Source organism: Oryctolagus cuniculus, chromosome 6, assembly GCF_964237555.1.
Source record: "Oryctolagus cuniculus chromosome 6, mOryCun1.1, whole genome shotgun sequence".
Lineage (NCBI taxonomy): Eukaryota > Metazoa > Chordata > Mammalia > Lagomorpha > Leporidae > Oryctolagus > Oryctolagus cuniculus.
The window spans coordinates 126,335,776-126,363,365 of record NC_091437.1 but is presented as its reverse complement, the minus strand read 5'-3'; the positions used below and the strand labels follow the sequence as shown (position 1 = coordinate 126,363,365).

Below are 27,590 nucleotides of genomic sequence, written 5' to 3'. Positions count from 1 at the left end.
GGTGATTGGAGGAAACCCCGTGTCTGCGGAGCGGCTGTAGCCTGTGAGCAGCGAGATTCAGGGACAGAGTCTCAGCCTCTCCGCCGCCGCCCAGAGCCCGGTGAGCCTCCGTCCGTCTGTCGGCTCCTACTCCGGACACAGGTAAGGGACCCGGCCGCAGCCGCCTCGCCCCCGGCCGGCCCTCGGAAGGCTTGGGAGCCGACCTCGCCTCCGCGGCCCCATCGGCCCGGCCGTCGGGCGGTAGCGGCGCGGAGCTGAGGCGGAGTCTCCTCAGGCAGACACGGGCGGCGGCTTCTCTTCCGCAGGACTCGGGCGGGCGGCTTGCGGCCGCCTCCGGCTACATGTTTCCGGGCCAGTGCCTCGGCCCCGATCGGCGCCCGCTCCCCTCTCTGGATCCCCCGGGTGTGTGGGGGGGGATGGGAAAGGCGCCCCCGACACGAGATCCCCGGGGATCCCCCGGCCGCCGGCTCCCCACGGCTGCCGAGGCGCGGCCGAGGCGCCCCGGCCGCGTTCCGTCCCCACCCTGGCCCGTGCGTCCCCGCTTCCGCCCGGGAGAATGACTTGGCGGCCGCGGCGGGCATTGCAGTGGCGCAGGTGAGGCCGCCCCCTCCCCGATCCGGTTCCCCGGCTCGCCCCCTCCCCCGCTCCCGGGCGCAGCCTCCGCGCCCCGCGGTGCGATCGCCCTCCCCCACCCGGGGCGCGGCGCGGCCGGGAGGGGCCGGGGCCGCGGGGACCGGGCCGCCGCGCTCGGCGCTGCCCCACGTCGGGCAGGGCGAGGCCGCCGAGGGCCAGCCGGCGTGGGGAGGGGCCGGCCCGGGACCGGCGGCGGCGGCGGCGGGAGGAAGGACTTGAATTTTCCCGGTTGGGATGGGGGAGGGGACTGGTTCTTTTCTACTTGTGGTGGGGCGGGGGTGGCGCGGGGGAGCTCCGGGCCCAGGTCGGGTAGGGGAGGTGGGGGAGACGGCGCTCGGCTGCTCTCGCTCTCCGGCCCCCCCCCCCCCCCCCCCGGGCTGGAACCAGGGGCCCTGATCCTGCTTTGCGGGCCCCGAGCGTAACAGCCGGTGGTGGCCTCGCCGGGCTGGGTGTGGCTCTCCGCCCCCTCCCCCACCTGCTGCAGCTGTCGGGTCCTTGGACTCTGGATGGGCATCGGTGGCGGGGAAGACGCGGGGTGGGAGAGCGGGGTGTGTCCGCGGCCGAGCTGGTAGTGGTTCCGCTTCTGCGGGCGGTGCTGGCGTCTCGGTCCCCGGGTCGGGCGCCCCCCTCCACTTGGGCGGGGGCGCGGGCTGCTCCGCCCTCCTGCTCTGGGCGGGGGGTTAACACTCGGCGGTAGGTTGGGCTCCTTGACACAGATCCGCCATGACAAAGAGGGAGAGTCGGCGACTTGTGCGAAGGCACCGGCTTGGGCGGGGCCTAGGAGGAGGGGTGGTTGCGGATTGCGCGCACGGAGGCTTTGCACTTTAAAGTCACGGTCTGCGGGTTTGCGTTGCACCCTCCCCGACGCCTGACGCCGCGGAAGGGTTAAATGGGTGCGGCGAGTCATCTCCATATAGAGGCGAGGCCTTGGAGCACTAGTTACTCCGAGAAACCTAATCCACTTCCCCTTGTCCCGGAGGGGTTGTAGAGGAAAACCTTTGTATTGGTTTTAAGCCATTTTTCTTTAGAAGCAATATTAAGCAGAAAATGTTTGGCGATTTTATGGGAAGGGTTATTTTTGAAGAACCGAGAAGAAATGTTCGATGATAAATGTTAACTATTTTGCACATTGAGATGGCCCTCCTCGCATACGCTCTGGCCAGTTTCCTTTTGAGTTTTTAAGCAGTATGGTGGGGTTTCCCTGGGAAGATAAAGAATGAGATATTGGGAAGTCAGTTCCCCTGGGAGATGACAGTGGCCCTTCCGTCCCCCGTTTTAATCTAATAGTACATTTCATTTCAGGCTCTGTGTGTGCTTTTAAATCCTTTGTTCTGTGGTATCACAGTACGGTGTAGTACCTTTCTCTGCTGTTGAGCACCGTCTGAAAGGCTATCTTATAAGATAAATGCAGTGGAGGTAACCTGAAAAGTACGGGGAACCTTAAATGAGGGAAGGAGAGCTAGGGGAAAGGGCAGCTTGAGTGATAACATCTCATTAAATTGTGAGTACTAGAAGCGGTGCAGTAATTCTATTTTGAAACTGGAACGGGGACATTGGAAACGCAGATGCTTCCAATGTGATGAATTTTACTGCTCTCGGATGGAATTGAAATGAAAGGGACCCTTGGGCCACTTTGTGAAGCATGTATGCACATAAGAAGGTATAAAGGAGGCCTTAGGGTCAGTTAGAGAGTGATCCTTGGTGATGGCTTTATATTCAGAATATTTTAAGAATGAGCAATTTGTGTGTTCCAGAAATTGTCATGCTGTGATCAGCTGGCAAATGTTGCTATATTGGGTGGGAGTGACACCAACTAAATTTAATCATCCCTGATCAGAGTAAGTATTAGGAAAGAAAAAAGACATGGACTGTGGTTCTGGAGATAGGGATGACGGTAGTGGCACTGTTCTTTGTTTGCCTTGTTTTCATGAAGGAGGAGAAGCTGTTCTAATTTTGGGTCTCATGATAGAGATTTTTGGTCAAGTGAGATAAGGGGTAATTTTAAAAGGCAGCCTTTTGACCAAATGTGCAAAACTGGTGTTCCTTGCTGTGAATTTCCCTCTCCATTGTTGTTGTGAGTTTTTTTTTCCCTGTCGTGACCATCCTTTTGTGAGGCTGCATTTGAATTCCTCCAGTGAACAGTCTTTCACAGACACTAGGTTTGAAGTGTTGATATAACTTACTTACCACAGGTAGAATTTTCATTCTCTTTATTTTGATGGGAGAGAAAAATGTCTAAATACTGTTGTTGTTTTTTCTTTTTTTTTTTTTCCTCCTGCAGAACATCCAGTCATGGATAAAAATGAGCTGGTGCAGAAGGCCAAACTGGCTGAGCAGGCCGAGCGGTATGATGACATGGCAGCTTGCATGAAGTCTGTGACCGAGCAAGGAGCTGAGTTATCTAACGAGGAGAGGAATCTTCTCTCGGTAGCCTATAAAAATGTCGTAGGAGCCCGCAGGTCATCTTGGAGGGTCGTCTCAAGTATTGAGCAAAAGACCGAAGGTGCTGAGAAAAAACAGCAGATGGCTCGAGAATACAGAGAGAAAATTGAGACCGAGCTAAGAGATATCTGCAATGATGTACTGGTGAGGACAAAACTTTGTCTTTTTTTTATTATAATGTAGAATTACTGTAATGTGTATCAATGTTACTCACACCTTTCTTTGGTTTTACTTCTCTTTTTAACTAAAATTGAAAACAACTAGATGATTTTGTGTAAAAGATAAAATAGGGGCCTGCGTTGTGGCATAGCCATCAAACTGCTGTCTGCAACGCAGGCATCCCTTGTGGGCGCCAGTTGGAGACCTGGCTGCTCCACTTCACATCCGGCTCCCTGCTGGTTTGCCTGGGAAAGCAGTGGAAGATGGCTCAAGTGCTTGGGCCCCTGTGCCCACATGGGAGATTTGAAGAAGCTCCTGACTCCCTCACCAGCTGGCTGTTGCAGCCATCTGGGGAGTGAGCCAGTGGATGGAAGGTGTCTTTTTTTCTCTCTTAATCTTTCTGTGTAACTCTAACTTTCAAGTAAATAAGTAAATCTTAAAAAAAAAAAAAAAAGAAATGCAATAACGATTACTTTTTGAATCGATTTTACTAAAGACTAATAAGCTTTGATAATTTATTTTGTACTGATTGAAGACACAGACTGATAGTAATACTGCCTTTTCACCCTGGTTGGCATTTTTGTGGTTCTAGAACTATCTTATGTATATATGTAGATAGAGGAATTTTTACATATCTTGTTTTATGTAAGAGATGACAGGGGACTCACTCTGGATTAGCCACTATGATGTTAATGTGATGAGTCACCCATCCACAAGCTGTTTGCTTCTGCCTCTTCCCAATATTTAAGTATTACAAGTCAAGTTTGAACACTGACACCAAGAAGAAAGGTTCTAGATAACTCAGACTTGATTTTGAGTGTTAGTACTTCTCTAAAAGCTTAAAAGATTTAAACGATGCTTTTTGGTTAATTTTAATGTCTTCCAGACAAGTTTGATAAATGAATAGATGATCCAACACATGAATACTTTTTTAACGAACTAGGAGTTTTAGAAACTAGGAGTTTAACGAACTAGGAGTTTAAAGTGTAAATGGCTACACTTATATCAGGCCCTAATATGGCAGGGCTATGTAGAAAATGGAACAGTATCTCTCATTCTCTGGACAGGTTACTGAATCTGTGACTCGTAGAAATTCCAGTACAGTACTTTCTGAGCTTGTTCACAGAAGTACTAGAGTGAGCAGTGCGGGATTATTTCTGATGTGGCCATAGGTTTATGGTTTTTGTTGAAATTGTGATGATAGGATTCCTTTACAGTAGTCTATACTAGGAATAGCGTCACTTCCTAAACTGAATATTTTCAAGCGGTATTTTTTTTTTCAGGTTGTCTTTTAAAGGAATGTGATATGTTTTATCCTAGTTAATGTGAGCTCACAATCACAGCATCTCATGTGGCATCTGTCTTGGGTGTATTCTTTTTGGTTTGCTTATTTGAAATCTTTACAATGACAGCTGTCATTTATTTTAATATGAAAAAAGGAATGACCTCCTTACAAGTCTTACAGTTTGCTTAGATAGGTATTAAGAATGTCTGAAATTTGAAACTGCTATGTTTCTGTAATAGAAATGTGTTGGGTTTTTTCTTCCTGCTTCTCTTAGTAGCTAGTATCTTGCATGTGTCACTGAATTTTGTTCAGTCTGGTGTTTTTCTCCCGCTTACAAACCTGGTAAAACCAGTCATTTTTATTTTGGTTTCAAAAAGAATGTTTCAAATTCTAATTTTCTTTAAGACAAAAGTCAATCTTAGGAATGAAAGAGAATGTGATAACTTTACCTTCTGCTAACAAGCTTGTTTGCAAATTCCAGGTAGGTATCTGCATGCTTTGTACACACAAAATAATAGAAAAACTTTCTGCATCGTGAGGCATTTCCCTAGGGAAAGACTATACAGTTTTAACTTTGCTTCCCAGTATTGCATTGAGCCATGGAGAGGGCCCACTCATCTCTAGGTAACTTGTTACAGTTAGTAAGGCGGTGGGTACTGTCACTACTCATGCTCCTCTCCTCCTCTGGAGTAGCACTGGTTTCTCACACAGTCTACCTGAAATTTCTACTTTAGCAGTTTAAATAAATGAAATTCTAATTTCCTTATCATACAGATTTTGGAGAATTCTCAACAAGCTTTGCTTCCATCCTTGTCCTCTCAGGGCTCTCTTAGCGATGTTTGTGTAGTTCAGGACATAGTAGATGCTCAAGTGTTTGTAAAATAAATGAGCAGAAGGATTTCTGGGAAAGAGGATAATACACCTAGGTTAGCAGCATTGCTAATTTTTCAAGGCTTTTTTTGTGTTTTAATTCGCAAAATTTTAGTATTTGTAGAGACCTTGGTTTTTTAAAGGTTTCATTTAAAAATGTTCCAACCACTTCTTACTAGGCAGAGTGTCTCCCTCTCTATAGGTGACCTAGAGAGGAAGCAGTAAAAATGTGCATCTCGCCTTTCTAACAGTTGGCAACAGTACTTGAGTGATCAGTGACTGTAATAGTGATTCAGTTAAACTGAGTTGTGTTTTATTGTGCTGTTCTACAGTTTTATTTGCCTAGGGTAGTTTAAAGGTGTGGCTGCCTGGCACTGATTTTTATCTCTAGCCCACAGAACTGCCATTGAGCAACAGCAAGATAGGAAACCAGGCAGGTTTTAGGTCCTCTCTAGTCTGAATATGTTAACTTATGCCTCGGTCTTTAAATAATTGGCTATTTTCTTGCATTCAGCTTAGAATCCTAGATAATAAACTTGTCCTAGTTTTAGTTGTTCATCCATATCATCATAATTATAATTCATTAGATGATAGAATATTCAAGCAATTATGGCCTAGAATAGTAATAACAGCCAGAATAATGGCATAGTTTTGGAGACAAATGGCAGATTCTTGTAAGCATGTAATTGCTGGTAGAAGTTGAAGGGCATTCCTGAGAGTGGCTGGAAAGCCTACTGGACTCACACATTTAGTCCATGTTGTGCGCGTCACCAGTGTCTTCCCAGGAATGAAGAACCAGGGTGCCCTCTTAGTTAAGTGTAACGTGGCTGATCCAGCAAATTAAGGTTTGTTCCATTCCAGATCATTCTGTCAGAACATGGGAGTGGGCAGGAAGCATTGCTGCATTTAAGAGCCTTTTTCAGTGCTTTTCTAAGAGATAAAATTAGGAGAGACGGGTACCAGTCAGATCATGCAGAGGTTCTGCTGTAATGCTATCAGCTAAGTAGAATGGTGACATCTAAAGATTGCAGAAAACAAGAAATGGAACCAACATCAAATTTTGCCTCTTGGTAAGATACATGCAAAAATAGTTTTCATTAAAAAAATAAGAGCTCTTTATGATTTGGTAGTTTTGAAAATTTGATCTGGTAATCTGGTGGTGTTCTTTAGATTGATTTTTCTCCTTTTTATTAAGATCAGATTCCTGGGATCCCTATTGTGATTTTTTTCCTGGTTCCCATATGTTGCTTTACTTTACTATGACAGCTCTAGGTTTAGCATAGACAGTGGCTAAGTTTTTAGGGTACTGAGCATTGCCATCAATTTCAGTATGCTCAGTGCCAGAGTTATCTTTGTTTTGAAATTGCCTATTTTAATTTTTTTTCCGATTGCAAACTTTGCTGTGTGGCTGAGGTCAATAGTTATCGTCCATTTACAGATTCATGCTGATGTTCCTTTTATGATATGCTCCCCATGGGTTGTCTTCAGAATTATGCTTGTGCCTTGTCAAATAAGAAAGTGATGTTGCAAGGGTAAAAATTGATCTAATTTTAATGGACCAAATCTTTTTTTAAAAAAAGATTTATTTGAAAGTCAGAGTTACACAGAGAGAGAAGGAGAGGCAGAGAGAGAGAGGTCTTCCATCTGTTGGTTCACTCCCTAGATGGCCGCAGTGGCCGAAGCTGTGCTGATCAGGAGCCTGGAGCTTCTTCTGGGTCTCCCATGCTGGTGCAGGGGCCCAAGGACTTGGGCCATCTTCTACTGTTTTCCCAGGCCATAGCAGAGAGCTGGATTGGAAGTGGAGCTGCTGGGATTCAAACCCGCGCCCATATGGGATGCCAGCACTGCAGGTGGTGTCTTTACCTGCTACACCACAGCACCGGCCTCAGTGGACAAAATCTTACATCCTTTTACTGCTGATGGTAGTCTTTCATTTGCCCTTGCTACTTCTATTCTTTCCCCTTGTTTAATTTTTTTTTTTTTTAAGGTAGTTGAAGAACGACAGGGAGAGAGAGAGAGAGAGAGGTCTTCCATCCACTGGTTCACTCCCCAAATGGCTGCAGTGGCCAGAGCTGCACCGATTTGAAGCCAGAAGCCAGTAGCTTCTTTCAGGTCTCCAATGTGTGTAGGCGCCCAAGGACTTGGGTCATCCTCTGCTGCTTTCCCAGGCACCTTAGTAGGGAGCCGGATCAGAAGTGAATCAGCTGGGTTTCAAACTGGCACCCATATGGGATGCCGGTGCCACGGTGCCGGCCCCAAAACGCATGAAATTTTAATGAGAAGATGGAAAAGGTTATAACAAGAATCTTAGCTTGGCATCATTTTAACATCTTAGCCTTAAATCACCAGTTCTTTTTATATATATATCACATTTTGTAAGCAAAGTTAAAGGCCTTGATTTCATATTAAGCATTAGGAGCAACTTTTGAAGGTTACCGTTGAGATTGGTGGCACAGAAATGAAGGTGCTGGTTTATTTGAGGGAGAGACAAAGGTCTTCCGTCCACTGATTCAATCCTCAAATGGCCATAGTGGCCTCGGCTGAACTGATGCAAAGCCAGGAGCCAGGAGCTTCTTCCAGGTCTCCCCCGTGGGTTTAGGAGCCCAAGGACCTGGGCCATCCTCCGTTGCTTTCCCAGGTGCATTAACAAGGAGCTGCATTGGAAGTGGAGTAAAACCATTGCTTTTATCCTGTCCATTTGCTAGATCCTTGCCCAAATCTTCTACATGAAACCTGTCCCTGATGTGTACCATTACATCTTCCCAGCTTTTTGGCCTGGGGTTTCTTTTTTCTTTAAAGATTTATATATATATATATATATATATATATATATATTTTTTTTTTTTTTTGGAAGTCAGTGTTACACAGAGAAGGAGAGGGAGAGAGAAAGGTCTTCCATCTGCTAGTTCACTCCTCAGTTGGCCACAATGACCAGAGCTGAGCCGATCTGAAGCCAGGAGCTTCTTCTGGGTCTCCCACATGGATGCAAGGGCCCAAGAAATTAGGCCATCTTCTACTGTTTTTCCCATGCCATAGCAGAGAGCTGGATCAGAAGTGGAGCAACTGGAACTTGAACCAGCACCCATATGGGATGCCTGCACTGCAGGCAGCGGCTTTACCCACTGTGCCACAGAGCCGGGCCCCTGGGGGTTTCTGTTTCATTATTATCATTTGGAATTTATTTATTTAATACTGAATTCTAAGTCATTTTCCACATTAGACAAATAACTGCATTCCTTTGTTCTCCTTGCAAGTGGGACGATTGGTGTTTGTGGTATTTAACTGTAAAGTGTCCTGAAGGAATTTGATATACTTAGTATTTTTAGGTGGCATCAGTTTGAATTTGACATGAGAGGAACAGCCTGCTTGGCCACAGTAATTTAGTTACCATTTTACTGGGTGTATTTTCTATGCACTATAGTTTCTAGTCAGTAATTCCCTATATCCTATTGTACTTAATTATAGGGAGTGTCCACTATTTGTTATAATGGACTTTCATTTATTTGAGTTATTAAAGCAGGTAACCTTTTTGGGGTACAATACTCACACATTTGTTGACAACTAAGTGGGCAGAGGTCTCTCAGAGGGCAATGACACTGGAGAAGCGTTCCGTAAATCTTTATGCTAATTAAAAGGCCTACCCATATCCTCCACCCCAAAAAGATAGGTTGGGGGACAGGAAGAGTTTAGTGAAGATCATTCCAAACTTGTAAACTGGTTTGGGGATCTAAAAGTTTTAAAATTAGTTGTGCTACCAACCAACCCATGAGTTGAGTGTTTCTTATTAATTACAAATGCTTTACTAAGAAATATGTGCTTGGTAACTGAAAACCCATGAATTATTATCTCATAATTTTTTTTTGCTGCTTAAAACAATGTTGCCCAGAGTTTAGAATGACATACATGGAGCACACTCACACTCAACCAGAGACAGTTGGTGAAATTCCCACCCCTAAATACTACTTAAAATGTGATCTTGCCTGTGGCATTTACACTTGATGACAGTATCTCATAGGCAGGCTGTAGGGCACCCAGAAGAAGCAGGTTCCCAGTTTAACATTTTGATGAGTAATCTAGTACTGTGTCCAGAAGATGTTTGGAAATGACATCCCGAAGTGATCATGCTGAGAGTAATGACTTTCTCTTCCATCTTTCCTATTGGTTGTTCCATCTGATAGAAGAGACTTATCAGACTGTTTAATTGGGTCACAAGGATAAAATTTGAAGAATATTCCTGCATTCTGTTTCTAAAAGTAAGGGAAACTAAAGTGTGTACCACCTTAGTTGAGGTGGATAATAACGTTATATAGAATTCTTGGTTGGATTTCAGATGCACTGGCTTTGGGAAAGTTGTATTAACATCTCTGTGACTGGTTTCCATGTCTTCAAAATGGGATTAATAGTATCTGCATGTAGCATGTTTTGAAAATTTGTTCAGTTAACACATCTCCACAGTGTATAAAATAGCAAGTGTTATTGTTTACCTGCTTAGGAACTCCGTGACATCATCACTTCACTGTGGAGTGATTCATAAGCTTTTGAAATTACATTTAGGAGAATTATAACAAACTGCAAAAGTCTTTGTATTTGTGTGTTTATGGACTCACCTGCAGTGTTATAAGCCCTCTGCTACAGTATTAAAAGGCCCTGCTTTTCAATCTTGACAACCTAGTAAGGAAAGCAGACACAAATAATAAAACAGAATATCTGAGAGGGGGAGAAGTCCTGCAAATTGGATGGACATGGGAGAGCTGTGTTCAACCCTTTTTAAGAAGGGTATGATGAAATAGAATCCTACTAGGGAGTTCACATACACAAGGACCCATGTACAAGTTTGAAAATACTCCACAAAGTGAGCTATTTTAACCAAACAAAAGTTTGATTAAAAACTTCAACCTGGGCCAAGGTTGGTGCCAACTATAAAAATGGACTCTAAGAGAGAGGAAGCAGGAAACCCTCATGTGGGTCAGAATACTTATTCTTAGGGGTTATGTTTTGGGTTTCTTTCTGTTTTTAATTTACTTGAGAGATAGAGCTCCCATCTGCTGATTGACTCCCCAGTTGGCTACAATGGCTGTGCTTGCAGAGTGGGACTCCAGGAGCTGGAAACTGAATCCATGGCTCCCACATGGGTAACAGAAACCCAGCTACTTGAGGCATCACTGCTGTCTCAGTGTCCACATTTAAAGAATGCTGGAAGAACCTAGTGCTGTAGCGAAGTGGGGTAAGCCACTGCCTGCAATGCCAGCATCCTGTATAGGCACCGATTATCTTGGCTGTTCCATATCCAATCCAGCTCCCTGCTAATGTTCACGGGAAAGCTGTGGGAGATGGCCCAAGTACTTGGGCTTCTACCCACATGGGAAACCTGGATATGGAGTTCCAGGCTCCTGGCTTCAGCCTGACTCAGCCCTGGTCATTTTGAGTGTATGTGAGTAGTGAATTAGCAAATGGAAGGTCTCTTGCTTTCTTGCTTTTATTTAATGAATACAAATTTCATAGGTTCAACTTTAGGAATATAGTGGTTTTATTAACTTTATATACAGAAGACCAACTCTGTACTAAGTAAAGATTTCCACAATTTGCACCCACACAAACACAAAGTATAAAGTACTGTTTGGGAACCAGTTTTACCGTTAATTCTCATAGTACAACTCATTAAGGATGGAGATCCAACATGAGGAGTAAGTGCACATGACTCCTGTTGTTGATTTAACAATTGACACTCTTACTTATGACGTCAGTGATCACCCGAGGCTCTTGACATGAGCTGCCAAGCCTATGGAAGCCTTTTGAGTCCACAAACTCTGTCAGTGTTTAGACAGGGCCATACGCAAAGTGGAAGTTCTCTCCACTCTTCAAAGCAAAGTACATCAGAAGATCTCTTTCTTGATGTCTCTCCCTCTTTCTGTAACTCTGCCTCTTATATAGATAAATCTTTTCTAAAAAAGTAAAGTTAGTTGGAATCAGGACCAGGAGTTGAACCCAAATACTACTCTATGGGACACAGGTGACCTAGCCAGTGGTTTATCTGCTAGGCTAAATGCCTGCCCCAGATTTGTTTTTAAATGTTTTAAAACATTGATTCTCTCCTAGGATTATTTTGCTGTCATAATGCGCCAAAGGCATGTAATTCTCTTTTTGTTCTTTTTAACCCACTTTATTTTTCAAAAGCATATCTGAGGACATCCCAGGCTTTCTAGTTGTGTTTGGATTTTGTTTCATTCTGGGCAACAACTAGGGAACAACTACATTTAACAGAAATTACTCCTGGGATTTGAGGCTGACTTTTGATATATTTGTTTTTTGAAGCAGCCCAGTCCGTGGAGGCTGTGATTTGTACGCATGTATTATATCTGTAGAAAAAGAACCCCAGGGTTTTCCCTCTTGTGTGGTTTTTGCCTTGCTTCTTGGGCCATGACACCAGCTGAGGTAGTCAGTACAATGGCACCAGACTAGAGGAATTGGAGCAGAGTATTCTGCCATTTTTCTCGATCAGTTCCATGCCAGCTCAGGCTGAGTGCTCCACTCTTGTGTAGCCTGTGAGGTTCACAGTTTTCCTAGCTCTGTGATCATCAGTGATTCCGGATGTACCAGTGTAACCACACTTCATCATACAGTTACAAACCTGACGACTTTGGAGCATGGCTTCATAAGAGCCTGGAATTTGCTTGCTTTCTGGCTTTGTTGATGAGGATCAGCCAGGATGTTCATGGTCACCATTGTGGTGGCACAGAAAGATGGCAAAAGGAGATTTATTTATTTATTTATTTATTTGAAAGAGTCACACAGAGAGAGGAAAGGCAGAGAGAGGGAGAGAGAGGTTTTCCATCCTATGGTTCACTCCCCAATTGGCCACAACAGCTGGAGCTGCGCCCATCCGAAGCTAGGAACCAGGAGCTTCTTCTGGGTCTCCCACGCGGGTGCAGGGCCCCAAGCACTTGGGCCATCTTCGACTGCCTTCCCAGGCCACAGCAGAGAACTGGTTGGGAAGTAGAGCAGCCCGGCCTCGAACTAGTGTCCATATGGGATGCAGGCGCTTCAGGCCAGGGCGTTAACCCACTGTGCTACAGCGCCAGCCCTGCAAAAAGTTTTTAAAATTTTGCTTATTGTATTTGTTGGTAACAAGAAGTGGAATGGAGAAGACTAGTCATATTTTGTTGAAAAATGTATTCAGTTAACTGATGGGTTAGAATCCTCATTCACCCTCTATCCTTTGTTAATTTTTTTTTTAAGATTTGTTAGAAACTAAGAGAGATCTTTCATCTGCTGGTTCACTCCCCAAATAGTCACAGTGGCCAGAGCTGACCTGATCCAAAGCCAGGGAGCCAATCATCTGGGTCTCCCACATGGATGCAGGGGCCTAAGCATTTGGGCCATTTTCCATTGCTTTCCCAGGTGCATTAGCAGAGAGCTGGATCGGATATGGAACAACCAGTACTTGAGCAAGTTGCTGCATGGGAAGCAGAGCAGCTGGGACTTGTTCCAGTGCTGCAATATGGGCTGCTGGCATCGTTGATAGCACCTTATCCCTCTGCACCGTAGCGCTGGCCCCAGAAATTAAACTCTATGTCCCTTCCTGTGTGTCACCTTTTTCTAAAACATAGTTTACAATTTAATTTACTCTGGTGGTCCAAAAACTGCATAGAAAGGTAAGGAGTCTAAAGTACAAGTCTGTAAGTACCTACTAAATTAGTTTTTTCACCAGCTGATGCTGTTAACATTTTTGGTGGAGCACTTTTCTAGTCTGTTGGATGGAAGCAACTCAAGAAGTTGTGATTCCAGAAGAATGGAAGGCACTCTAACCACAAGGGGGAGTAAGAGGCTGACCTCCATTTGGTGCACCCTTATTGCAGCAAATAAATGGATTCTGTGCCTGCTTTCTTTTTTAGACTTTTTCAGGAGAAGTAGGAATGATAAAAGGCTCAGTGTGTCTATAGAATGAAGTAGAGTATTTTGTGTGTTTTAAAACTAAATATTGGAATAAGTTTTTTTTATAGAATCATTGAATTTTCAGGGTTGAGGAACATTGAGCCTAGCCTTTTTTTTTTTTTTTTTTTTTAAGATTTTATTTATTTGAAAGAGTAACAGAGAGGTAGAGACAGAGAGAGAGGTCTTCCATCCACTGGTTCACTCCCCAGATGGCCGCAACGGCTGGAGCTGCACTGATCTGAAGCCAGGAGCCAAGAGCTTCTTCCAGGTCTCCCATGTAGGTGCAGGGGCCCAAGGACTTGAGCCATCTTCTGCTGCTTTCCCAGGCTGTAGCAGAGAGCTGGATGGGAAGTGGAGCAGCTGAGACTCGAACCAGCACCCATATGGGATGCCGGTGCTTCAAGCCAGGGCTTTACTGCACCACAGCACTGACTCCCTAGCCTTTTCATGTTTAAAATGTTATTTTATTTCTTTGAAAGGCAGAGACAGACATAACTTTCACTGGTTTGCCCCCCAAATACCTGTGGTAGTTCATCTTGGTCTGCCAAGTGGGTGGCAGGGACCACAAGCACTTGAGCCATCAGCTGCTCCCTCTTAGAGAGCTGGATCCGAAGTGGAGCAGCCGGGACTCAAACCGGTGCCCATGTGGGATGCCAGCACTTCAGGCAGCAGCATTACCTGCTAAGCCACAGTGCTGGCCACAGAAATTAGACTTACTGTTATGACCAGTTGGTGAAATACTTAAGATGAGGAGTGAGAACTTTTTTCCACCCTTCCTGTTTGCGGGTGCATCACTGTTTTTATCCCATTTCTCTCCTAAATACGAAAGTAATACCAGCCCAGTAAGGTCATTTGAAAGACACCTGAACACAAAAGGATGTGAGGATAAACAGCAAACTTCACCGGTAATCCTATACAAAAGACATTCAGAAAGTTCTTGGAAATTTCATTACTAGAAAAATGTGCATGGTTTCCAATTTTTTCCCACCAAAATAAACATTCAATTTTCCATTAATTTTTTGAAGTACCTTCATATATCCTTCACCTGGTTCTCCAAATGTAACATAGTCACAGTATAATAGTCTATATCAGCAAACATTTTGCCTGTTTTTAGATTTATTTATTTGAAAGGCAGAGTGACAGAACAAGATCTTCCATCCACTGATTCACTCCGTACTCCTAGCCTCAATAGCTAGGGCTGGACCAAGCTGAAGCCAAGAGTCAGGAACTCAAACCTGGTTAACCTACTGTGCCTACCCCATTATTTTAATTTGGTAAAGTGATGAACTCTTGATTATGAAGACTATTTGACAAAGTCTTTAGGATGGCAAGCTAATAAAACTGTCTCATTAACTTGCCAAAGATTGTTCTTATTTCTTTTTTATTTAAAATGAAGCTATTTGAATTGTGAACAAATACAGTTGACTTAATATTTGAGTGCTAAGATGAACAAAACATGTCTTTTTAGATGTAGGTTAAGAATGCATGTGTTTTGTAAAATGAAAGATACAACACTAAAAAGTGTATTTTGAATATTTGCTCTGGATAATTAGATGTGATAGAACATAGGATACAGAATGAAAAAATAAACCTATCATGACCTCATTTTGCCTCCTCAGAGATAATCTCTTGTTAGTCCTTTGTTTGTACTTATGGGAATTTATTTTGCTGAGAACAATTCTATGCTTGAAGATTAGATTCTGAAAGTTGGTACCCACACGCATTCTTTAATAAATATCTTCTTATTCCCTGACAAGACATCAGAAAGTTTTTTTTAAAAATAGAACTAAAGATAAGTTTATTTTAGTGCAAAGCATCATGAAATCTTATCTATAGTTTTTCATAACATTTTCCATGAACTTTAAAAAGTTTTTTAAAAATTATTCTTCATTTTTTTTTTTGCAAGGCAGAGAGAGAGAAATAGATTTTTCCATCTTCTGGTTCACTGCCTGAATGCCTGACACAGCCAGAGCTGGGCCAGACTAAAGCCGGGAGCCTGAGCCCAGTCTGGGTCTCCCACAGTTGTGGTAGTGGCTCAGGTATTTGAAGCATCATCGGCTGTTTCTTAGGGTGCTCGTTAGCGGGGAGCAGAAGGGCTGGGACGCCCAGTAGGCGCTCCAGTGTGGAACGCAGGCCTCCTAAGTGGCACCTCCACTGCTGTGCCAAACTCTGCCCCTCCTTGAACTTTTTGAAGCAGAAACCCTGAGTGCATGGGTCTCAGTTTTTCACCAAAATAAACTCATCCTTTAATTATACCTGTCACAGATTTTTTGAAGTGTCCTTGTATTAGCAGGTACTGCTATATTTTTAATCTTCATAAGTGTTCTTTTATGTGTAACAGAAATGGATATATATATATATCCCTTTTTCCCCTCTTTTTTAGTCACAAGTTCTGTATGTAAATGAAACTGAATAGTTTGAGAGAGTTAATATTCACAGAGGGAGACATTGCATTCAACTAGGTATTGAATAAGATTTAGGAGAGTTTTTTTTTCTTTATTGAGGTATGATTGACAAATACATATATTTAAGGTATACAGTGCAGTGCAGGGGTTGCTTTATTTTTTAAAAGGATTAATGTATTTGAAACATAAAGTAAAAGAGAGGAGAGTCAGAGAAGAAAGATCTATCCACTGGTTCAATCCCAGAATACCTGCAATAACCAAGGCTGGGACAAGCCAAAGCCAGAAGCCAGGAACTCTGGGTCTCCAATGTGGGTGGCAAGGGCCCAAATACTTGCCATCTGCTGCTTTCCCAGGCGCATTAGCAGGAAGCTAGATTGGATTGGAACCCAAGCAGTTGGGGCTCAAACTGTCACTGTAACGTAGTGACAGTTTCATAAGTTTACATGCTGCATGTACCAGACTGTTCCTTTTTTTCTTTCTTTAAGATGTATTTGTTATTTGAAAGGCAGAGTTACAGAGAGAATCCAGGAGGGTGAGAGAGATTTTCTCTTTGCTGGTTAACTCCCCAAATGGCTGCAATGGCTGGAGCTGGGCCAGACTGGAGTCCGGAGCCAGGAACTTCTTTGAGGTCTCCCATGTGGGTGCAAGGGCCCAAGCACTTGGGCCATCTTGTGCTGCTTTTCCAGACACAATAGCAAACAGCTGGATCAGAAGTGGAACACAGGGTATCTTTTTTATCATTTTACATGACTTAATCTTACGTTACTTTTTTTTTTTTTTTTTTTTTTTTTTTTGTCTTTTATTTATTTTACTTGAAAGGCAGAGAGAGGTCTTCCTCCTCTACTGTTAATTCCCCAAATGCCTACAACAGCTAGGACAAAGCCAGGCTGAAGCCAGGAAGCTGGAACGCAGTGCAAGTTGTCTCCTTTGTAGGTAACAGGGACGGAAGTCCCTGAGCTCTGCTCGCTCGCCAGGTTTCCGTTACCAGGCACTCTGAAAGGAGTCGGGGGTAGTGTCAGGTAGTCCCAGGTAGTGTCTCAGCCACTGCACCGTGCACCTGCTCTAGTTTTATGGACAGAAAAACGAGGCTTTCATAGCCTTTTTTGCATTATTCAGCCACTTTTCCAAGTTACATAAATTGTAGATTAAGGAGCCCAGAATGAGGTAGTAGAATTGTGAGCATACAGGAGCACTAAAGCAGATTTTTGAATGTCAAGTTATATTTGCATATACCCAAGCATCCAGTGAGTAATTCCTATTCTGTCAAGAGCTGTGTCAATAAGCATGAACTCTAATTGAACAAAGTAATCTTTGATATTTTTAACTGTAATATCTTTGAGTGGAATTATTAAAAATCGTAAGTTATGGCTGGCGCCGCGGCTCACTAGGCTAATCCTCCACCTTGCGGCGCCGGCACACCGGGTTCTAGTCCCGGTCGGGGCGCCGGATTCTGTCCCGGTTGCCCCTCTTCCAGGCCAGCTCTCTGCTGTGGCCAGGGAGTGCAGTGGAGGATGACCCGAGTACTTGGGCCCTGCACCCCATGGGAGACCAGAAGTACCTGGCTCCTGCCATCGGATCAGCGCGGTGCGCCGGCCGCGGCGGCCATTGGAGGGTGAACCAACGGCAAAGGAAGACCTTTATCTCTGTCTCTCTTTCTCACTGTCCACTCTGCCTGTCAAAAAAAAAAAAAAAATCGTAAGTTATGAGGATACTTCAGGAGGTTCGGTTGGGGTCAGTGTTGGCAGTGCTGTGGATTAAGCTGCTTCCTGCTATGCTGGCATCCCACGTAGGCATCAGTTCAAGTCCTGGCTGCTCCACCTCTGATCCAGCTCTCTGCTAAAGGCCTGGGACAGCTATGGAAGATGGCCCATGTGCTTGGGTCCCTGCACCGCACATGGGAGACCTAAATGAAATTCCCAGCTCTCAGCTTCAGCCTGGCTCAGCCCTGGCTGTTGCAACCATTTGGAGAGTGAACCAGAAGATCTGTTATCTGTCTCTGGCTCTCTTGCTCCCTGTTCCTCCTGCTCGCCCTCTCATTGTCACTCTGCCTTTTTCAAGTAAAAAATAAATCCCCCCCCCTTTTTTTTTTTAAAGAAAACAGCTTTTTTTTTTTTTTAAGATTTTATTTATGTATTTGACAGGTAGAGCCAGCCCCCATTAACTGTCCTATTCAAATCCAAAGGATTTTCACATCAAACAAAAGTTAAAAATATCTTAATATGCAAGCACTAGACTAAAGGTACAGTGTTAGACTGCATGAATTTTGCTAAAATATAACTTCATTGAGTAATTTTATATTATTCTATTTACTTCAAAATAAATGTTCCCTCCCTGCCCCCACTCTTATTATGTAGTATCTTCAAAAGCTTCATGGAGGGGCTGGAATTGTGGCGGGCGTAGCAGGTTAAACCTCTGCCTGTGACACTGGCATCCCATATGGGCACCGGTTCAAGTCCTGGCTGCTCTATTTCTGACCCAGCTCCCTGCTAATGGCCTGGGAAAAGATGGCTCAAGTGCTTGGACCCCAGCACCAATGTGGGAGACCTCTAATAAGCTCCGGGCTCTCCCAGCTTTGGCCTGGCCCATCAGCAGACGGAAGCGCTTTCATTCTCTCTCTCCCCTCCTATCTCTCTAACTCTGCCTTTCAATGAATCAAAAAAAAATTTTTTTTAAATAGAAGTAGATAAATGAAAAAAAAAAAGTAGTAAGCTCATGGAAAATGTACATAATAAAAAACTGCATGAATTTCAAAGTCGTTTTGCAACAAAATAAACTTTTGAATTCCATTTTTCCAAAATTTTTTTAAAAAGGATTTATTGGGGCCGGCATGGTGGCGCATCAGGTTAATCAGGATGCCTGCGGCGCTGGCATCCCATATGGGCACTGGGTTCTAGTCCCGGTTGCTCCTCTTCCAGTCCAGCTCTCTGCTGTGGCCCGAGAGGGCAGTGGAGGATGGCCAAGTGCTTGGGACCCTGCACCCGCATGGCCATTTGGCGTAGCTTTGGCTGTAGCAGCCATTTGGGGAGTAAACCAAGGGAAGGAAGACCTTTCTCTCTGTCTCTCCCTCTCACTGTCTGTAACTCTACCTCTCAAATAAATAAATTTTTAAAAAATGACTACCTTCTCTCTTTCCTTTAAAAAAAAAAGTTAATGTACTGTGTTACATGAAAAATTTTACAACTTGAATACCTTTGACTAGTACTCATACTTTATGTAATGCTGTGCTTACTACCACCCTGTCTTTTTAATTCAGATTCTTTTTTTTTTTTTTTTCCTTAAAGATTGATTATTTTACTTGAGGCAGACGTACAGAGAGGGAGAGACAGAAAGAGGTCTTTCATCTGCTGGTTCACTCCCCAAAAGGCCACAATGGCCAGAGCTGTACTGATCCAAGCCAGGAGTCAGGAGCTTCTTAGTCTCCCATGCAGATGCAGGGGCCCTAGCACTTGGGCCATCTTCTGCTTTTGCAGGCCATCAGCAGGGAGTTGGATCAGAAATGGAGCAGTCGGGACTCACACTGGCACAAGTTCTGTTTTCTACTCTTCCCCCTGATTTTCTGTATGCCTGCAGTTTTCTGATGTTGGTACTTATTTCCATCTTTCCTACATTTGCCTCTTTCCAAATCTAGACAATTGGTCTTTATTACTCTTTGGCCAGTTTGACAAATCAACTTATTTGATCACCTCTTTCATATATTAATTAACTTAATCCAGTAAACTCTGTATTTTCCCTCAGAGTTGGAAAAGACCACACAATTTATGAACTTCCTCTACAAAATACCCAAATGATCCTTGTTTCTCCTTATAAGCTTTTGAGAAGAGGAAACTTGACACTTTAGTCTGAATAGTTGGTCATCCAATACCAATTGTGGGCCACTTGTAGTTGATTTCCATGTTGAACAGAAATTTTTCTCTAGCTAATTTAGCTGGTGTCTTTTGGAGCCATTCATGTTCTGTCTTCGTTGCTATGAAAGTTTCTCTCGTTCTCACCGTTCTCGCCTATTCTGGGTAGTGTCTGATTTGCCAGTGCCTGTCTGTACCTTGCTCCTAAGAAGGCCTGCATACTGTTGGAAATGCAGCTCTCTCCTGCTGTTGGAGGCATTTGTTCAAAGAGTGACCATAGATGGTGAAGCACATGGTGTTGGACGGGCAGAACACTTCCACAGCTAAGAGAACTTTGAATGTGAAGGGATGAGTGTGGTGTAATAGTTTCTGATAGAGAGAAAGCACCTTTTCAGGTTTACCACACTTCCAGCTCCTTCCAAAACTGTGTGACTTGGCCCAACTGCCACTTCATCTGGATGTCCAGCTTGAATTGTGGAAGTGGAGAGACTGGGTTAAAGCTTGTTCACTATCTACGCACCCACCACTGGGACGAAGTTAATATTGGAAAGCATTGTCACACACTATTTTGCATGTTAAGTAGGTGCTCTATGTATTAAACTGCTTGGTTACCACCTTCTAGAATTTCAGAAACCAAAAATCATAACTTTTTTCCTTGTAAGAATTGATTTATCTGGGTCTGAGGTTACTTGAAAATTGAATATACTTGTGTTAGCAGGAGGAAGTGGGAATGTTTGCAATATTAGTTTATAATTTTTGACAGTTACAGGATGGTTCAGTTTTACCTGTTTATAATCTCTAAACATGGCTTACCAGCTAAAAATCACTTTTGTGAGGCTGAAGGTCTACTCAGTAGATCTACAAATCTCACAATCCTACCAGGCTTAATTTGGTAAGGAAAAATCGAACTTTGAATAGGGACTATCATGCTATTCCTGTTCATTGAAATCAGAATGTGAATAGATAACATCTGTTTCTTTTCTTCTTTAGTCTCTTTTGGAAAAGTTCTTGATCCCTAATGCTTCACAAGCAGAGAGCAAAGTCTTCTATTTGAAAATGAAAGGAGACTACTACCGTTACCTGGCTGAGGTTGCTGCTGGTGATGACAAGAAGGGTATGGTGTTCTCAAACCTGTTGTTTGGATTTCTGTAAAATAACCTAGTGTGGAAGCTGTCTCTTTGAAGTGCAAATTTTTGTTGATGTTGTTAATTGGTTAGAGGTACTAGTAAGGAGCCATAATGCTGTTGGGCTTTCTGGAGTCCTGAGGATATGTATTTACAGCCTGTTACTAGTGTTCTGAAATGTATACTTTCTGGGAAGCCAGCTTTGCATACAGGATGTTTCTTCAGTTTAAGAAATAGTGGCCATAGCAAAACTGGTTTAAAACAATGTAGCAATAATGAGATTACACTGATTTGATCTTGAAATTAACCAGTGGCCAGTGTGGTATCTCAGGAATATTCAATGAAAGATTTGATTTGAGGGGTGAGAATGAAGTACAGACTTTTTAAGTACATTTCAGTGTGTTTTATTACTCAGGGATTGTGGATCAGTCACAACAAGCATACCAAGAAGCTTTTGAAATCAGCAAAAAGGAAATGCAACCAACGCATCCTATCAGATTGGGTCTGGCCCTTAACTTCTCTGTGTTCTATTACGAGATTCTGAATTCCCCAGAGAAAGCCTGCTCTCTTGCAAAGACAGTATGTATTTTACCTATTATGTGGACAGTTAGCAAGCTTTATTATTACATTTTATTATTTGAGCACTGAAACACTTCTTTTTTTAACATAGGCTTTTGATGAAGCCATTGCTGAACTTGATACGTTAAGTGAAGAATCATACAAAGACAGCACGCTAATAATGCAGTTACTGAGAGACAACTTGACAGTAAGTACATGGCATATCATTGATGACTCATGCTGAAAAGATTGTTATTTTACTACAAGGAATATTTCTGACCTTTTTTTTACTAGGTAGATTATCCTATCTACTATTAAAACCATATGAAGAAGAAAACTCCCTTCTATAAACTGAAATATTACATGAAGAGATAAAAATGTACTGCATTCCTTTGATTAGTTGCAAGTCTGTTGTGAAAATTTTAATTCTCAAAATAATTTTGTGATTCATGGTTTTGGACTTAATTCACATAGGCTGTTTATTTTTCATTTTAAGTCCCTCATTCTTTCAATTTTAGACACAAAATGCTCTACAAAATGTGAGTGGAAATTGTTTTGCCTGGTTTCTGATTTTAAAATGGCTAATTTATGGGAGATCATGATCTTTTTGTTATAATCCAGATTTTAAAAAGATATTAATGATGTTATCACTCCAAAAAAAAATAGTAATTCTTTAATAATGTTAAATCACGTTGAAATTCGGAGAGCAATTGAATGATCTTCTGTCTATTGGTTTGCTCCCCAAATGACTGCAATGGTTAGGGCTGGGCCAGGCTGAAGCCAGGGGCCAGGAGCTTCATCTGTGTCTCACATGGTGTCAGGCGCCCAAGGACTTGGGCCATCTTCTGCTGCTTTCCCAGGCACATTTGCGGTGAGCTCGATTTGAAAGTGGAGCAGACAGGACTTGAACCACCACTTATAGAATGCCAGCATCGAAGACAGTGGCTTAAGCCCCTCTGCCACAGTGCCAGCCCCTAAATTCCAATTTTCTAAAAGTAGTTTGATAAATGAAGCCCAATGTGACAGTTGGTTTACATGTGTCCTTGGCTGCTAAGGTTTTCCCATTCTTCTCCTTCAGATAAATACTAAATTTAAAGTTTTGAGGCTTAAGTGAAAAAATGGCCAGGCATCTGCTATGTGTCAGGTAAAGAGGTAGGGATTGGTGATTGTTGTGGGGAGCAACTCGGACTAGACTAAGTTACTGGAATTAAGACTTATTCTATGCATCTGCTCTCCCACAATATGGCGCTGGGAGAGGAGGAGACAGCTTCTACACAGCTGCCTCCAGTTCAACCAATAAACAGCAGGACCTGCTCCTGATTGGAGGAGAGCAGCGTACTCGGCGTGTGGGTAGCAGAGTTGGGATTGGTGGAAGAGGACTATAAAGGAGGAGAGAGACAACATGCACCGGGAACATCTATCTGAAGGAACACCTGTGCAGCCCCCGAGAGAGCCGGCCGGCGGTGTGCCGCTCCCCCACGGAAGTGGGGAAAGTGGCTAGGGGGAACCGCCCTTCCACGGAGGTGGAAGCGATGGTAGCCAACCCGGGAAGAACCAGCAGCAAACCTGGGGAGGGCCGAGCAGACAAAAGAACAGCGCAGGGTCCTGTGTCGTTCCTCCACGAAGAGGGGGAGCGACAATTGTTATTATTGTTGATACGGGTTTGTTAGCTTTAGGGCCATTTGTCTTGGGGGCTATTATACCTTTAAAGTTTTCCAACTTCATGCTAGTCCACTGCCAATATTCTGTAGAAGAACAGTTCTATATTCTAGAGTAAAACTTGTCTGGAGAAGAATTATTAAGAATTTTATTTTTTAAGCTAGTAATCTTGCTCATTTTTAAAAACTTTTTTTTTATTTAAAAGGTAGAATGACAGAGGGAAAGAGAAAGATCATCACTATATTCCTAAAATTGTGCTTATGGAATACATGAAGTTTGTAAAAAGTTTCTTTGCAGGGGTAGAAATAAAAGTTAATTAAAATAAAAAAAAGAAAGAAAGAAAAAGACCTTCCATGCACTAGTTCACTCAAAACGGCCACAACAGCCAGGGCTGATCTGGGCCGAACCCAAGAGTCAGGGTTCCAGTCTGCGCGCCAGTGTTGGATGCCAGCCCCTTGAGATGACATTGAAAAGGTGGAGCCTAAGACTTAATTGTTGTATTCTCATCACTAATCATTACAGGTTGATTATCTGTTAAGTAAAGAATTTCGCCAAAGCCTAATTTGTACTTGAATCTGAATCTGGTTGATCATCATCACGTCACCCTGGAAAGAGAAATGCCCTGTATCAAATCCTTACATGTTTATATGGAGAATTTCTAGCGTCCTTTAAGAGTAGAACTAGAAAGACACATTAGAGACAATTTCCTGTTGACTCACAAAACCCCTTGTTTAATAGGACTTGCAGTCTCCAACTGGCCATTAGTTTTGTGAATTTGAACATTAGTCTTCTTTCCAGGCTATACATATATTTAATTAGTAAACAAATGAAGTTACAGATGATTTGGGAAAAGAAAGTACTTTGCAGGGTTTTCTCCCCACCCTTTTCAGTGTGTAAGTCAAATGAAATTTAAGATTACCTTGAGTTAACATTTAAATTATCTCTGATAACCACTGTAAAGTACTTTTTTAAAAAACTATTTGTATATTTATTTACTTATTTGAAAAGCAGAGTGATAGAGGGAGAGATTGATCAGTTTTCTATCCACTGGTTCATTCCCAAAAAGCCTACAGTAGCCAGGTTTGGACCAGGCTAAAGCCAGGAACCAAGAACTCCATCCTTGTCCTACACATTCGGCAGGTGCCAAGTAATTTAAAACTGTGTTTTAGCCTATTGCTAAACTGGTAGGTTAATTAAAAAAAAAATGGATAGAATCTACAATCCTACCACTATGGGACAACTTTTGGTTTTACCTATAAGAAAGTTTGGTTTTAATTATACTATTTTTCTTTTGTGCATTTACTTTGAATCAGATAGATAAAGATATGTTTTCCTAAGCTAAAATTATAAGAAAAGCTGAATTTGTAGTTGCGCTCAGTGGTTGATGATGACTTGAATTTCACATATGTAGGATTTTCTCTGGAGTGAGAGTCCGTCTGAGCCCTATCAGGGGAGAGTAGTCATCTTTCAGTTCCTTGAGCAGGGGTCAAATTAGATGATTATGGTTTAGTTGTCTCACTGCGATATTCTGGTAGCTATTAACAGTCAATGATTTTTTACTGGCTTGTGATTTCTTGTACTTTCTCTTCTGTAGTTAACCAGTTTCCTTGTATCTTTGTATGTAAAGGTAGCTTTGCTGTTTATGTACAGTATTTTATTGAAGTGTTTTGAATCTTGAAGCTTTCTTTTTTTTTTTTTTTTTTTTTTAAAGATTGATTGATTTATTTGAAAGTCAGAGTTACTCAGAGTTACACGGAGAGAGAAGGAGAGGCAGAGAGAGAGGTCTCCTGTCCACTAGTTCACTCCCCAGATGGCTGCAATGGCTGGAGTTGTGCTGATCTTCAGCTAGGAGCCAGTTGCTCCTTCTGGGTCTTCCGTGTGGGTGCAAGGGCCCAAGGACTTGGGCCATCTTCCAGTGCTCTCCCAGGCTATAGCAGAGCATAGAGATGGGAAGTGGAGCAGCTGGGACACAAACCGGCACCCATATAGGATGCCGCACTGCAGGCGGTGCCTTTACCACTGCACTATAACGCTGGCCTGTTGAAGCTTTCTATCTTACGGGCTATGTTTGCTTTTTATTAGAGAGAAAGCTATCTTTTAAGAATGTCATCTGGGCCCAGCACTGTTGTGTAACAGGTAGAGCTGCTGCCTGTGACACTGGCATCAAAGTTCAAGTCCTGTTCAAGTTCTGGCTACTTCGCTTCTGATTCAGCTCCCTGCTAATGGTCTGGGAAAAGCCAGGGAAGATGGCCCAAGTGTTTGGGCCCCTGCCGCCTATGTGGGAGAGCTGGATGAAGCTCCTGGCTTTGGCCTTGTCCAGCTGCACCTGAGCCCTGGCCGTTGGCAGCCATCTAGGGAATGAACCAGCAGATTGGAAGATCAATCTCTATCTCTCTCTGTAACTTTGACCTTCAAAATAAATAAATGAATTTTTAAAAAAAATGCCTTCCAATGAAAACACATGGTCATATTCTGGTACCTTGGCAGATATATGAAAGTTGTTTCCCTTTTTATTCCAAACTGAAAAATCTTTCCTTCTTTTTACCAGTTGTGGACATCGGACACCCAAGGAGATGAAGCTGAAGCAGGAGAAGGAGGGGAGAACTAACCGGCCTTCTGATGTTTGTCTGCCTCATTCTCAAATTTACACAGTAGACCATTTGTCATCCATGCTGTCCCACAAATAGTTTTTTTGTTTACGATTTATGACAGGTTTATGTTACTTCTATTTGAATTTCTATATTTCCCATGTGGTTTTTATGTTTAATATTAGGGGAGTAGAGCCAGTTAACATTAGGGAGTTATCTGTTTTCATCTTGAGGTGGCCAATATGGGGATGTGGAATTTTTATACAAGTTATAAATGTTTGGCATAGTACTTTTGGTACATTGTGGCTTCACAAGGGCCAGTGTTAAAACTGCTTCCGTGTCTAAACAAAACTGCCTGCACATTGGTTTGTCCTGGTGGGGAATAAAAGGGATAATTGTTCCAGTCACAGGTGTAGTTATTGTGGGTACTTTAAGGTTTGGAGCACTTAGACGGCTGTGGGAGAAACTGGTAGCCCAAGGCTGTTCCGTGTCGAGCCGTGTGGACGTGCGGGATGCTGTCTCAGTGTGCACACCTTGGGCTGCAGCTGCAGGGCGTGTTCCTTTAGACAAAGTCGGGACCCCAGTCACTCTGGATAAGGGCAGAAACGGTTCACATTCCATTATTTGTAAAGTTACCTGCTGTTTGCTTTCATTATTTTTGCTACACTCATTTTATTTGTATTTAAATGTTTTAGGCAACCTAAGAACAAATGTAAAAGTAAAGATGCAGTAAAAATGAATTGCTTGATATCCATTATTTCATGTGTATCAAGCACAGCAGTAAAACAAAACCCATGTATTTAACTTTTTTAGATTTTTTTTTTGCTTTTGTGATTTTTTTTTGATACTTGCCTAACATGCATGTGCTGTAAAAATAGTTAACAGGGAAATAACTTGAGATGACGGCTAGCTTTGTTTAATGTCTTAGGAAATTTTCATGAACAATCCAAGCATAATTGTTAAGAACACGTGTATTAAGTTCATGTAAGTGGAATAAAAGTTTTATGAATGGACTTTTCAACTACTTTCTCTACAGCTTTTCATGTAAATTAGTCTTTTGGTTCTGAAACTTCGCTAAAAGAAATTGTACATTTTTGGAAATTTATTCCTTATTCCCTCTTGGCAGCTAATGGGCTTTTACCAAGTTTGAAATGCAGAGTTTATCATAGTAGCAAAAGTACAACTAAAATGACTACCATTCCCAACTAATATTCCCCTCTCCTCTCCTACCCCCCCAGAAAAGGAAAAAAATTTCCTAGGGGTAGGGGGGGAGGTTAATTGGAAAAAAGCGATGTGTCCCATTAAGATTTTGGTGTGTGGCATTTTCTGACTTAGGCAGCCACGATGCTCTTGGCACATCATGACATTGGGTAGCATTAACTGTGAGTTTTGTGCTTCCAAATGACTTTTGGTTTTTAAGAATTCCTTGTTACTCTTAAAGCTTGCCTTTGATTTTGATCCTCTACTTCTTTAGTGTGTCAGGTGCCCAAGAGCACCTTCCTTTGTAAGCCTTCTGTCTCGTCACCAGCCATTCCTGCTTCGTGGCCGTGCACGTGCCGTGCATGATCTTCCCGGCTCCACTCTGTCTCAGATCCCACGCTCTCCCCTCAGCCTCCGACTGCAGCCAGTCTCTCCTCGGTTGATGCGATTGTGTTTATCTCTCTGTAACTCTACCTATCCTGAATGGTCTGTCATTGTCTGCCTTTAAAATCTCTCCTCTTCTCCTCTCTTCTCTAATAACCGTGGGGCTGAGTTATACTCAAAGCTCACCCTGTCAAATATTTCCTCAGTACTTTGCAGAAAACACCAAACAAAAATGCCATTTTAAAAGAGGTGTATTTTTTTTTCTTTTAGAATGTAAGCTCCTCCAGAGCAGGGACAATGTTTTCTGTATGTTCTATTGTGCCTAGTACACTGTAAATGCTCAATAAATATTGATGATGGGAGGCAGTGAGTGTTGATGATAAGGGTAAGAAACTGAAATCCCAAACACTGTTTTGTTGCTTGTTTTATTTTGACCTCATTAAATTGGGAATTACCGGCCCTTTTGGATAATTATCCCAAATATTACATCAAATAAAAGTGCAATGGAG

The 27,590-nt window shown here is 42.9% G+C and overlaps 1 protein-coding gene across 2 annotated transcripts; it reads left to right on the top strand.

The window, feature by feature from the left end:
- YWHAZ (tyrosine 3-monooxygenase/tryptophan 5-monooxygenase activation protein zeta) lies at nt 1-27,590 on the top strand. 2 transcript variants are annotated; one of them, XM_002710718.5, is made up of 6 exons: nt 1-141; nt 2,915-3,219; nt 20,559-20,682; nt 21,108-21,271; nt 21,363-21,458; nt 25,458-27,590. In XM_002710718.5, exons 2-6 carry the CDS (start codon nt 2,926-2,928, stop codon nt 25,515-25,517), a joined length of 738 nt encoding a protein of 245 aa, XP_002710764.1. In that variant the 5' UTR covers nt 1-141; nt 2,915-2,925; the 3' UTR covers nt 25,518-27,590. The 2 variants fall into 2 exon arrangements, with proteins under 2 accessions (XP_002710764.1, XP_069931473.1); XM_070075372.1 differs by lacking the exon at nt 1-141 and adding an exon at nt 816-861.

Excerpts from the sequence above, each read along its gene's own strand:
- YWHAZ (XM_002710718.5), top strand. The coding sequence starts at position 2,926 with ATGGATAAAAATGAGCTGGTGCAGAAGGCCAAACTGGCTGAGCAGGCC. Across the intron at positions 3,220-20,558 it reads ATATCTGCAATGATGTACTG|TCTCTTTTGGAAAAGTTCTT; the intron begins GTGAGGACAAAA and ends TTTCTTCTTTAG. Across the intron at positions 21,272-21,362 it reads CCTGCTCTCTTGCAAAGACA|GCTTTTGATGAAGCCATTGC; the intron begins GTATGTATTTTA and ends TTTTTAACATAG.